This window comes from Diuraphis noxia, unplaced genomic scaffold, assembly GCF_037042655.1.
Source record: "Diuraphis noxia isolate RWA-SAM2 unplaced genomic scaffold, SU_Dnox_SAM2 contig0005, whole genome shotgun sequence".
NCBI lineage: Eukaryota > Metazoa > Arthropoda > Insecta > Hemiptera > Aphididae > Diuraphis > Diuraphis noxia.
Window position 1 is genome coordinate 24122371 of NW_028301715.1, and position 12645 is coordinate 24135015.

Genomic DNA, 12645 nt, shown 5'->3' on the forward strand with positions numbered 1-12645 from the left:
TCATTTTTTATCGACCCAAGTAAATAGACAAAACTCCCACAACGGATATTTTTGTAATATCCATTTGGATCTACAACAATGGCCTACTACTGGTAGGCTACTAGACTTTTTTTAAAAATGGCCGACAGAAAAATACGGAATTTCTTCATGGGGATCTTATAGAAAATAATAATATTATATTGAATCACATTTAATAAATCTCGCCAACCGTGCCAATATCTATAAAATATTTAATATTACGTATATCATAAACACTTGCAAATCGCATCGAATAAAAATTCACACCCCTAATGACCCATATCCACGTTCGTGGGACGTGGAATCGTGGATTGAGTGGTTTGACACACGGACGCGGGAGTGGCGGGAGTGCGGGACCAGTACGACAATATTCTGCTCGCCAGATATTTTGGTCCACACTTGATTGTCAGCTGTTTTGCGTATTGAACACTTGGCCTCCTTATCTTATTATTCGCTCGCACCACGACCACCGCCAACAGCAGCAGCAGCAGCAGTAGACTCGTATTCGACGTGCTATGATATTATTAATATAATAATATTTCTGGCCGAGTGTATCGGAATAAAAGATTGTATGCAATTTGTTGAGGAAAAGATTCACTTTACTTAACCCTCGGTTACTCTATATTATACGCACAAGTGCACAACACAATATTATTGATATTTATTTCCGATCGATGATCGACGGAGGTCGGAAAAATCGCGTGTGTCGCAACTAAAATAATTACTGTCGTCTAGTCGCACATAGTACATACATTTTTCAATGCCACTACTTCATCTACTGGTACATTCGCACTACGTTTAGGTAAGTATAAATTATACCGCGCTTACAAATTGTAATTTATTTTTAAATTGATTCGTCCCAAATTATTCTGCAGTAGGTATTTCAAATGCTTGATAATTGTGTCGCCTAACACTATCCAGTTAGTCAACATGAAAAAACTCTTTTCAAAAATCGACAACTCTAACAAAGATCCCAACTGCTTTGTTGGTAAACAGATCACTGTTGGCCGTTCCTCTGTAACAGTTGAAGATGTGATTGCTGAAGGTAAACTCTTAATACCTACCAACAATATACCAATAGTACTTACTGCTATGATATTGTTGTCATCATCATATTTACAATCTCTCTTGTCTCATTTTCCAGGAGGCTTTGCTGTAGTATTTCTTGTAAAAAGCAACAATAAAAAATATGCCCTTAAGCGCCTGTTTGTCAATGATGAAGTGGACTTAGGTGTAGCTAAAAAAGAGATACAAATAGCCGTATGTCAATACTTAGATTAATGAAATAACTTAAGTATTTATGAATGCTAACAAACTAAGTTATTGGATGGTTATTGATAGCTTATCTGTAGCTGATAAATGTACATACAAATGTATTCATAATTTTTTTTCAAATTTCAGAGTAGCTTAAACGGACATAAAAATATTGTTGGTTTTATTGATTCAAATATTACACGCCATAATAATGGAGTTCATGAAGTATTAATGTTGATGCCTTACTGCCCATCTAACGTCTTAACTCTAATGAACAACAGGTAGTGTATGATAACATGGTTAACCATTTTATATTGGTCTTAAAATATTTTTAGGTACAATAATAAATATCAATATGGTAATATATATTATATAGTAGAAGTGGCCACAACGAGGCTCTTGAGTCAGTCTTGTTTGGCTTTTGACTCCAAGCTTAGAGTAAAATTAATTAATATAATATGATAATCAATTTTCAAAAGTAAAATCTCATTCCTTAATATGCACCGAACAAAATGTTTTGTGTATTGTAAGAAATAAATGTTTTCGTTTGTTGAAAAATGTCTTTTCATTTTATAAACATTTCACAAAATAGTAGCTCACTTCAAATTTGGGGGTCTTAAAATTAAGGTTAGTGGCCACCCCTGTTATATAGCATAAAATTTGGGAAACAGGAAGTATTGGTTTATTAATAAAAATTCCCTTAATTTTCAATACAAATTATGTAAGATTAGTAAAAATTAGTTACTCATTTTGAGTTGTTTACAATCACAATCCCCCTTAATCCTCAATCAATGGTTGCATTTCATCTTAAGAGGAGGTGAAACTCGCATATGTTGTCTCTGTCTTACAAGTGCGTAACATACCAAATTGTACGCCAGAGGCGTCCATTGTGGAAGAGGCGAAGTGGGCGATCACCCCCTGTGAGGTGGATAGAGTATAAACTTAAAATAGTAATTATTGCCTATTGGTTAATTTTATAATTTATATTAAATTTAAATGGAATATTTTTTATTTTTTTTGTTCATCTTATTATCAATTATCGTGTTATCTTGTTATGATGTGCGAATCGCAGAATATGCTGTAGCTGCTACAACCGTGGTTAACAAACTCCTTGAGAGATAAGTGATAATAATTATATGTTGTAACATTTCAGTGACACAAATATATTGTAGAAGAGACTAGAACTAAATTCCAAAGGATAAAAAAAAAAAAGGTTCTCAGATCTGAATCCCGTGTAAATTAATAATATTTTTACTATTTCCCTCCCCCCTCCATAGCCAAAGTCTGGAGTCGCCCCTGTTATACGCTCAGCAGATCACACTTTGCTCTGTTAGTTAAAAAGTTAGAGTTATTGACCTCTTATAAAATTTAATAGTAAGAATATTATTTAGACAATCTCATAGGCTTTTTACTATATTTTAATGTTGAAGTATTTTAATATGTACAAAAAATTTATAATTTTAAAATACTTATGTAAGACAGAGACAAGACATACAGGTATCAAATCCTCTTAACCAACAATCCCCTTCCATTTTCCTCCTCTTCTTAATTAATTTTATCATAAAACAAATAAAGACCTAAATTTAAATTTTTATTTTCAACTTCAATAATTACCGTGTCATATGTATTCTGTGATTGATTAATTACCTAGTTATAATATTATTTACCAATACTTGTTTTTTTTTTTTTAAGTTGTGTACATTAAAATTTTTTTCTATTAATGTGTGGATTATAATTTATTTATTATCATAACTGCTATTAAATATTTATACAATTAGCATACATAATTAATATTTCATAGTTCTACCAAATTGTGTATGAAATGTTGAAGTGCATATTTTGAGCATAATTTTACATATTTTATCTAAATTATTTCAACACATTTTATTTTTCACTAATAGCTCCATTTCTTTTTTTATTTTCTTAATGCTATTCATTATGAATTATGGTGCAGTAGATGAAATTGGAATAAAAATAATTGAATTAATTAAATTAATATCCAATAAGACATTGTTTTTAAGTGATTCAATAGTAGTGTAAAGCTATAAATTATAATATATTTTTATAATTGGCTTATCTTGACGTTTGACAGTTTTCTTATTTTAATGTTCTTTTTAAAATAAAATATTTGAATTTATTAAGCTTAATAAAACAATTAAATTCTTGTTTTCTTTATAATTTTGTTTTATCCAAACAATCCATCTGAATTGTAAATTAATCCAATATTTATTTATCAGTGAAATTCCCACTTAATAATTCTATTTTATTACCCTGAATTATAGTGATATACTGATACATATATCTACCATTTTGACACTTATCAATTGAGTACTTGTGGGTGTTTTTCTTATAAATAAAATATTTACATATATATCAATATAATATACATATCAATATGTTTGAGAAATGATATACAGTAGTTGCCGCTTATAGTGTTCATTGGTTATAAGAATCAGCCGTTTATAGTGATAAAAAATGCCATGAACGGAACAAACAGCCGTTATAAGTGCATTTTTTGTCGCTTACAGTGTTCAGATTTTCGGTTATTGTGATCAGAAATATAAAATATAAATATAATTTACAATAATATCACCTCTTTTTGTGTGCAGGGAAAACGGTTATGAATGGCAATTATCTTAATCTTAATCTAACCACATAATGAGCGATACTTCATAATATCATACATTTGTACATGTTTGAAACCGTTTTTGTTCTCCCAAGCACTGATATTTTACACTTTATACGCAGTTTTTTTTTTGTCCGTCGTTCAGTGTATTATATGTATATAATAAAAATATAAATATAAAAATTATAATTAATAAAAAATAATAATACTACATACATATAATTTTGATATTTAAATACATTTTTTTACATTATTTTTTACCTGTTTTTCGAGTTGCGGCTTATAGTGATTTTCCGGTTATAGTGATCAAAGTACTCTTGAACAAATGTGATCACTTTAAGTGACGACCTCTGTAATTCTATGGCTGATGTCATCAATGGGGCACAGAGCTTGGTAGAGGCTGTCTGGAATTCCAAGGCTACTTGTGGTTTCATCGTTTTGACAGTGCACAATGAGGTTTTTAATTGTTAGCAATTCTCCACAGATTTGGCATAGTGTTGGTTCTACTCTTCGCAAGAGATGTCCATAGGATATTTTAGTGTGACCTATATGGGCTATATGTGGTCTGTTTAAAATTACTTTATCTTTATGATTGAATAAATTGGGTTTAGGCCAGTATGTGGAAGTATTTTTTATCTCTCTTATTTCGTTATTTGGCGTACGCCGCCATTTGAATTCCCACAAATTGGTAAAATGGGTACTAACATTCCTGTGAATGTCAATACGTGAAGAGTAAGCACACATTTTTGTCTAAGGTTATTTACTGATTCACAAGCTACTTTGTCACTATTCTCATTGCCTTCTGTTCCACAATGGCCTGGTGTCCATATAAATCTTATGCTCTTGTTAGCTTTTGCAATGGTGTTACTTATTTTAATAGTTAAGGTGTTTGAGTGTGAGTTGAACTAAAAGTTTTTTAGGGTGCTGAGTGAATCTGAACAAATTTTGATGGTAGGGTTAGTCAATTGAACAGCTAGATGGACTTTTTAAAAATGCAATATATTTCGCTCTATAGATACTATTTTGGTATGAATCTACTTTTTTTTTTTTTTTGTGAACAATACTAGTTAGTTTAATGATTTATTGATATGATGATTCATCAAAAATTGTTTACATTATGGATTGTTAATATGTGTAAAAAGATAAATTCTCAGTTAATTATAGGTACATAGTTCTTACATACTTATGAAAAAAATATTGACAGTTTGATTATGTTTGGTGTCTATTTTTTTGTTATCAATCAATTCTTTTTTTTGTTTAATCTTTATTTATATTGTATTTTAGACTGCAATCTGGCCTAACAGAACCTGAAGTTCTTCAAATATTTTGTGATACTTGTGAAGCAGTTAGCCGTTTACACCATTCTCAGACGCCTATAATACATAGGGATTTAAAAATAGAAAACATCTTAGTTAATGAAAATGGTCAATATTTACTGTGTGATTTTGGTTCAGCTACAGCACGTGAACTTGATCCAAATATACAAGGAGTACATGCTATAGAAGAAGAAATTAACAAGTATACCACTATATCTTATAGATCACCTGAAATGATTGACTTGTACAGCAATAAAGTAATAACCACAAAATCAGATATTTGGGCTTTGGGTTGTCTATTGTACAAGTTATGCTATTTTACATTACCATTTGGTGAAAGTCCATTAAAAATACAAAGTGGTCAGTTTAGTATTCCAGATACGCCAGAATATTCTATTAAATTAAATACATTAATTAGTAAGTATATATCTAATAAGTATACTGTTCATGTTTTACTCAATATAAAATTAAGATTGTTTAAATAATATGAAACATAATTTTCAGAATATATGTTGGAACTTGAACCTGATTTACGCCCAGACATCTTCCAGGTTTCTTATATTGCATTCCAATTAGTCGGAAAAGATTGTCCAGTTCAAAATTTAAATGTATTATTAATTACATATTCGCAAAACTTTGCTTTTTTTTATAATGTGTTAACTTAAATTTTCTAACTGATGTTTCAGAATGTTCCCAATCCAAATATTAATGAATTAATTGTATCTCTAAATGAAAAACGAGTTCCTCAAACACCAAAAACGCAGGTCAAACCAAATTACCATTCATCTGCTATTGTAGAAGGCACTAGTGTGAATCCAAGGCAAAGACCAAAACCTTTAAGTTCGGGAATACCTCCACCTTTAGGTTCATCTCCTACATTTAAAAGAGCATTTCAACCAGTTGTTGGTATTTTGACAAATTCTCATTCACCAGATACATCCCTCCAAAATAAAATACCACAACAAATATCTCCACGTGAAAAGGTGTTATTTCCAGCCAAAGGTATTAAGTGTAACTTAAACATTTATGAGATGAATTTTAAACTAATAAGTAATAATTGTTTATAATGTATAGACTATGCAGATCCATTTGTTGAAACTACATTTACTCAATCTACGACAGTCTCACCTTCATCATCTCCTTTAATTTCTATGCCCAAACATAAACGAAATGTTAGTGAAACTTCTACATTCTCCAAGTATGTATTACCCATTTTTTTCTATTTAATTATTCGCATTGTTTATTGATATTGTAATTTAAATTTACTGTTGAATTATTGTTAAGCAAAATATTTTATTTTAGAATATTTGTTAATGATAACTCAAATCAATTTATGACATCTTATGGCGATTCTACTAAAATGTGTTCTGCGCCTACAAATGATTCAACTGATTTTTCAGTTTCTAATGTGCGTATTAATGTACTTTGTGATATACTTCTATATTAGTTTTTTTTTAGTTAAATCAATAATTATTATACTTTATTTATATATTATATTCTATAATTTGTAGGTTGAAGTTTCTAATTTGAATACAAATACATCATGGAATCCATTTGAAGAACCAACACCTTTTAATTATCAAATTACCAGTGAAGAAATTTTCAACTCATCATTTAGTCAAATCCCTTCAAATGACAACGGTAATAAGTTATTTGATTAGTTTCAATATAAATTAATAATTTATTAAAATCTGTACCATTAGTACATTATTTTATTTTAGTTAAACATTCAATTTTTAGATGAAGTTAATGGAAAAACTCAAGAAAGTACTACAAAAACACTTAAAACCAATGTAACTGATGAAGATCCATTTGGTTCTGCACCATTTCCTTACAAAAGTTAGTAAAATTGTATTGATTTTTTAAGTTAATTAGTTATAAAATAAAAATATTGAATTGAAGTAAATTATGATAAAATATGATTTTATTTTATGGTTTTAGGTGTAGATGAATCTGCAGGAAATAGTCCAATTAGAAAAATGTCACTTAATGGTAAGTAACATTTTTTTTTTTTTATTAAATCTTATTGCAACTTTTAACAAAATGCTATTATAGTATTATGGAGGTTTCCTTAACAGTAAAATGATAGTTTTAAACTGAATGTTCAAATTAGAAATTGACATTTGTATGTATTAAAATTTATATTTTTTCAATTACAACATTCTTATAAATATCTATGATTTTGACTTTAAATAAACCCTAATTTTCATTAAACAAAACAAGTATCAATATTGAGCTTGCAAATCAATGATATAATAATTTATCAAACTGTTTATAGTTAATGCTGTTATACTAATTTATTATAATTAGTTGCTTATAGTTAATAGTTAGTAATAATAAATAGTTTAATAGACTTGGTTTGACAGACATTGTTCAATGAAATAACTATTCTTACTTAAATGTTTAATAGTTTAATATGTATCTTAATTTTTTTTTTTATATAGTGAAATAATTCATACATATTGTTACATATTATGTCATATAAAAAAGGAATTTATCGATACTATTTTTTCCCTTTAAGGTCAAAACGCAAAATTATAAGTCGCTCTTTACTATTTTGACTCAGTTACTTTTAAGTGTGCAACTGTGTGTGTTTTGAGTAGGTTCTAAATTAAATCCTAGTTTCTTTGGTATTAAAAACATCAGAAGATGAGTATTAGTTCATCATTTCGGTTCAAAGCGTTTCAGTATATGATAATTAATGACCCAAATTATTTCAAATAACCAATGAGTCATTTCAATATTGAAAATTTCAATTTACATGTTTTAATGTATGACCTTTTCACCCCTAAACATTTTGTTTCTATAACATGATTTTATCAATTATCTGTGTTCCTAATAAGAAGCTTCTGCTTTATACATGCATAAATGTTATATTATCTTATACTTTCTTTAGTCTAAGTATATTATGTTAAATAGTCACTATTTTATTAATTTAGTAAATTTTATTTTAAACTAAAATGTATTCATAAAGCGATATTTCAAATTATATTTTGAATATTGGAAACCTCCTTATTAGATTTCTTCATTTTTACTAACACATGATTATACTTGTATACAGTTTTCTATCCGCATGATTTTTCTTTGGTTAATGTTTTCTATTTTAAAAATGTTAAGCTAAAAGTGAAAATTATTGCAACTAATGCAAATTATTTCCTATCTCAAAAATTCTAATATTTGTTTTCTAATTCAACTATGCTTGTGCTATTTAACAACCATTAAAACTCTTATTTGGTAATATGGTGCTTGTTGGTTGGTTCTTTGTAGGTTTGCGACATGATGGGAATCAGAACTGATACACATTTAACAATGTCTCACCATAAATTGTGCATATCATAAATACGAGTAACGGTGATAATATATGCATGAATTATTTACCTTCTACAACAACTTCTGTTCTACTTAGTTAATTTATATTTCTTATAGTAATAATCAACTTATAAATATACCTTATAAAATTGCATGTTAAATATTGGATATCTTATTATTTAAAATATATTATATTGATAATTTGAATTTATTAGTGTTTTTTGTCTATCATCTCTTAATTTTTTAGGCACTGATCTTAAAAAAAATGCTGACAAATGGAAAACCTACTTCATAGAACACAATTTGAAATTAGACAGATTAATATTAAATAATGAACCTGATAGTGATGAGATTGCTACTGGCTTAGTAGCAACAACACGTAGTGATGATGAACTAGAATCAAATGAATGTTCATCAACCCCTTTTGTGAAAATTCCTCTTGAAGATCGTTCAAAGTATGAAAAATTAGCTTGCAATACTGATGAAGTATCTTCAGATGATAGTCAAGTAGCTAGTGGTGAAACTAGGAAAAAATCTTCAAAACGAAGAAAAATTCCTGAATTTAAATCAAATACTCGTTTCCGAAAAGACAAAAAAAATAAAAAACATCAGAATGATTATGACCAATCTGATGATGATTCTATTGGATCAGCTAGTGATCTCCAAACTCGTAATGATGAGGAAGACACAAACAAAAACATTCCTGAAACTATGACAGTAAAAGACAGTATGATAACATGTGGATCATCAGCTTATCATGCTGAATGTGAAAGCATGGCACGTGATGATATTCCTCCCCCAAATGCCCAAGGAGCAACCAGACTTCGTGACCCTGTACCTGTTAAAAATGTTGATGCTGAAATCCCATTAATTTCGGACAACGAAGGAGAAGAGTATGAAAGCTTAGGTAATACTGATGTGTTTGCTATGGCACCATTTCCTAAGGCAAAAAAAAAATGTTCAGACAGCGACTCAGATTTATTCGGTTCAGTACCTTTCAAGTTGAACACAAATCCATTTGAACAGGCAGATTTTGCCGATAGTGTATATTTTGAAAAAGAAGATTCAACCGAAATACCTTTCAGATCTGAACCAAAAGAAGCTATTTTAGTAGATTTAGATCCTCAAGAGCCAATTTACATGAAAATTATTCACCAAAATGTAACACAGGTAGCAACAAATAAAGTAATAACTACATTAGCTACAAATAGTGGATTCAGTAATATGAGTTTTGAAGATTACTCTAGTAGTGATGCTGAAGAGTCGCAAGCTCCAGTTTATTCACCCTTTGAAGTAGTTCGACCTGCTGAATGTGACATAAAAAGATCTTCATTAAAAAGCCGTAGTAATCCATTTACATAACAAATATAATAAAAAAAAACATCTTATAGATCTTATATTTTATATATTGAAGGTCTATGATTTAATTTAATTGATAATTTAACACTAGTTTTCTTGGTTCACAAAGAATACAATACAATCATGTATTAAAAACACAATTGTTTTAGCATAACTATTAAACTGTTACTAAAAGTACAACATAATGAAATCTCTCCTGTTTTAACAAACATTTCTATTGTGATTTTAGTTATGTTTAAGTGTGATATCATAGCACTTAAGACAAGTATTATTAAGTCTAGTATATTGGCAATTTATGGTCTTATATTTATATTGTTACATTTTATTATTGTTTTATTATTATTATTTCAATTGTTTCAAAACTACCTATTGTTGTTTTATTTATCTAGTTTCTTAATAGTCATTATTTTAAATATTTAAACCAATTATATTTTAAAGTTAAATATTACCTATAAAGTATCCTATATTGTGTGTATACTATAAACTGTAGCAGCTGAAACATATGTTACAATAATTATTAATATTCATAAGTATACTTAATGAATACAGTATTATTTTAATATTTTAGGCAACTTTTTAATGAAAAATGAAAATTGTTATAATATGATGGTTTTAATTTGTATGAAAACACTATGAAAATGGAATCTATTTATTTAACAAAAATAACATGTTTTTTCATTACCTTTATGCAGTTGAATATGATGTGTTCAAGTATGCATAAATGTCACTGTCTTATTAATCAAGTATTAACTTATTGTAATTGTATTAGTTACAACACTGAATTATTGCTAATATCAATAATCAACAACATTGGTAAGTCTAAAGGAATATTATTTTATTAGAAAATAATATTTTAGTTCACAGTACTCTTAAATAAAAATCAATGAGAGGCGCAATATTAACAATATTTATTTTCACACTTTCAAATGTATGTTAACATCTGAGAACTACTACAATGATAAAAATAAAATTGTATGCAAATGTATTCACATATTATATGGCTAAACATATTAGTAGTTGGTATAGAACATGGGTGTTATTATATGAATATATAAAAGAAAAAAAGCGGGTAAGTCGTGGATGTCGCTCTGCTGTACAGTAGGTTACTGTAATGGATGGGATTAAATTTGAATGCAATGATAGGTATCATTGTATACGAAATACGATTCTGAACGGAGATGATTTGTCAGTCTAGGATATATTATATTTAAATATTGTCATATATTCTATTTTGAAACAAATATTTTATTTTTCAATTAGGACGCATTTTGCGTAAGGCATGGTTAATCAATTTTTCCAAAAACATTGCATGTAGTTATCATAATTCATAATACCTTATATTATTATAGATATACATATACCTGGTTTGAGGATAAATCGTTGTCATTACGCGATTTCATAAAAATTTAAAACTCAAACGCTCAAAACATTTTTCCTATAGTTGAAGCTTCAAATTTTCTTTACAGCTATTTGAAGCAAAACTTATGGAAAACTTGGTGTTAAATTTTATAACATTAGATATAAATACAAACAATATTATGAATTTTGAACTACAAAACAATTTGCAAATATTCATAGTTTTGACGAATTTTTGTCAATATTTGAAATTCAAATGCTAATGAAAATTTAATTTGAATTTCCGGTGGACATTTTTTTTTTGTGATAAAGATTGACAAATTTGTAAGGAATCTTGTATTAAATTTTCAAATCTTAGGTATAAAAGGAAAATTTTTTATGAATTTCTAGAATAAAATAATTTACGAATTTTCGTGATTTTTACGTATGTTGTCAAAATTAAAATTTGAATGCGTGAAAAATTTTTCAACTGCTATTGCAAAACTATATTGTGAGCCTTGTATTAAATTCTCAAATCTTAGAATTAAAAAGAAAAACTTTTATGAATTTCGATCTAAGATAATTTGAAAATTGCCGTAATTTTTACGTATTAAGTCAATATTTGAACTTCAAATGCTAATAAAAAAAAATCATGCCTATGTATTTTTATAATTTTTTAATCACTATAAGAATAACTTATGAGGAACTTTGTGTTAAATTTTCAAGTATTTTGATAGGGCCATAAAAATTTTATCGACACTTCAAAAAAAATTTTTCAGAAAAATTGAAAATTTCAGTTGTTTATAAATACCTCAAAAAAAGTCAAAATATTTTGAAAATTAAATCATGTAAAGAAAATGCCAATCTAAATAACTGGTAAAAATTTTCAAGTATCTATATGACTTATACTTTTTGAATTTCGTATATTTCGTAAAAATTTAAAATTCAAACGCACTTAAAATTTTTCCTATAATGATGCTTCGAGTTTTCTCTATAGCTAATTGAACGAAAACTTAGTGTTGTATTTTTAATCCTTAGTTATAAACACAAAAAATTTTATGATTTTTCAACTTCAAAATTACTTGCAAATATTCGCGTTTTCGACAGATTTCGTAAAAATTTGAACTATAAACGCTTATAAGAAAAATTGTGACTAACGATTTTTAATTTTTTTTAGCTACAATTAGAACAACTCATAAGGAACCTTGTATTAAATTTTCATGTTTTTTTGGTTGTCCAACATTTTTTTACCGACACTGTACACATAAACTGTATATAGAATATAGATATCACTAACATTAACATTTGGTGAAAATTTCAAGTATTTACATTTTACAGTGATTAGTTTTTGAGTTACAACCATATAAAAATATCGATTTGGTCGAAAACTGGTTTTGCGTAAAAATTCCCGTTTTTCTGTCATTTTTT

General features: G+C 27.9%; 1 protein-coding gene across 3 annotated transcripts; it reads left to right on the top strand.

Moving 5' to 3' along the window:
* Positions 1 to 499: 499 nt before the first annotated feature.
* On the top strand, positions 500 to 10247 carry Nak (Numb-associated kinase). Of its 3 annotated transcripts, none has more exons than XM_015511197.2 (13): positions 500 to 820; positions 894 to 1063; positions 1163 to 1278; positions 1420 to 1553; positions 5183 to 5631; positions 5719 to 5822; positions 5901 to 6216; positions 6289 to 6412; positions 6517 to 6622; positions 6726 to 6855; positions 6955 to 7053; positions 7156 to 7206; positions 8771 to 10247. In XM_015511197.2, exons 2-13 carry the CDS (start codon positions 949 to 951, stop codon positions 9883 to 9885), a joined length of 2859 nt encoding a protein of 952 aa, XP_015366683.2. In that variant the 5' UTR covers positions 500 to 820; positions 894 to 948; the 3' UTR covers positions 9886 to 10247. The 3 variants fall into 3 exon arrangements, with proteins under 3 accessions (XP_015366683.2, XP_089085846.1, XP_089085847.1); XM_089229720.1 differs by having other exon boundaries at positions 897 to 1063; XM_089229721.1 differs by lacking the exons at positions 500 to 820; positions 894 to 1063; positions 1163 to 1278 and adding an exon at positions 1304 to 1348.
* The last annotated feature ends 2398 nt before the right edge of the window (positions 10248 to 12645 follow it).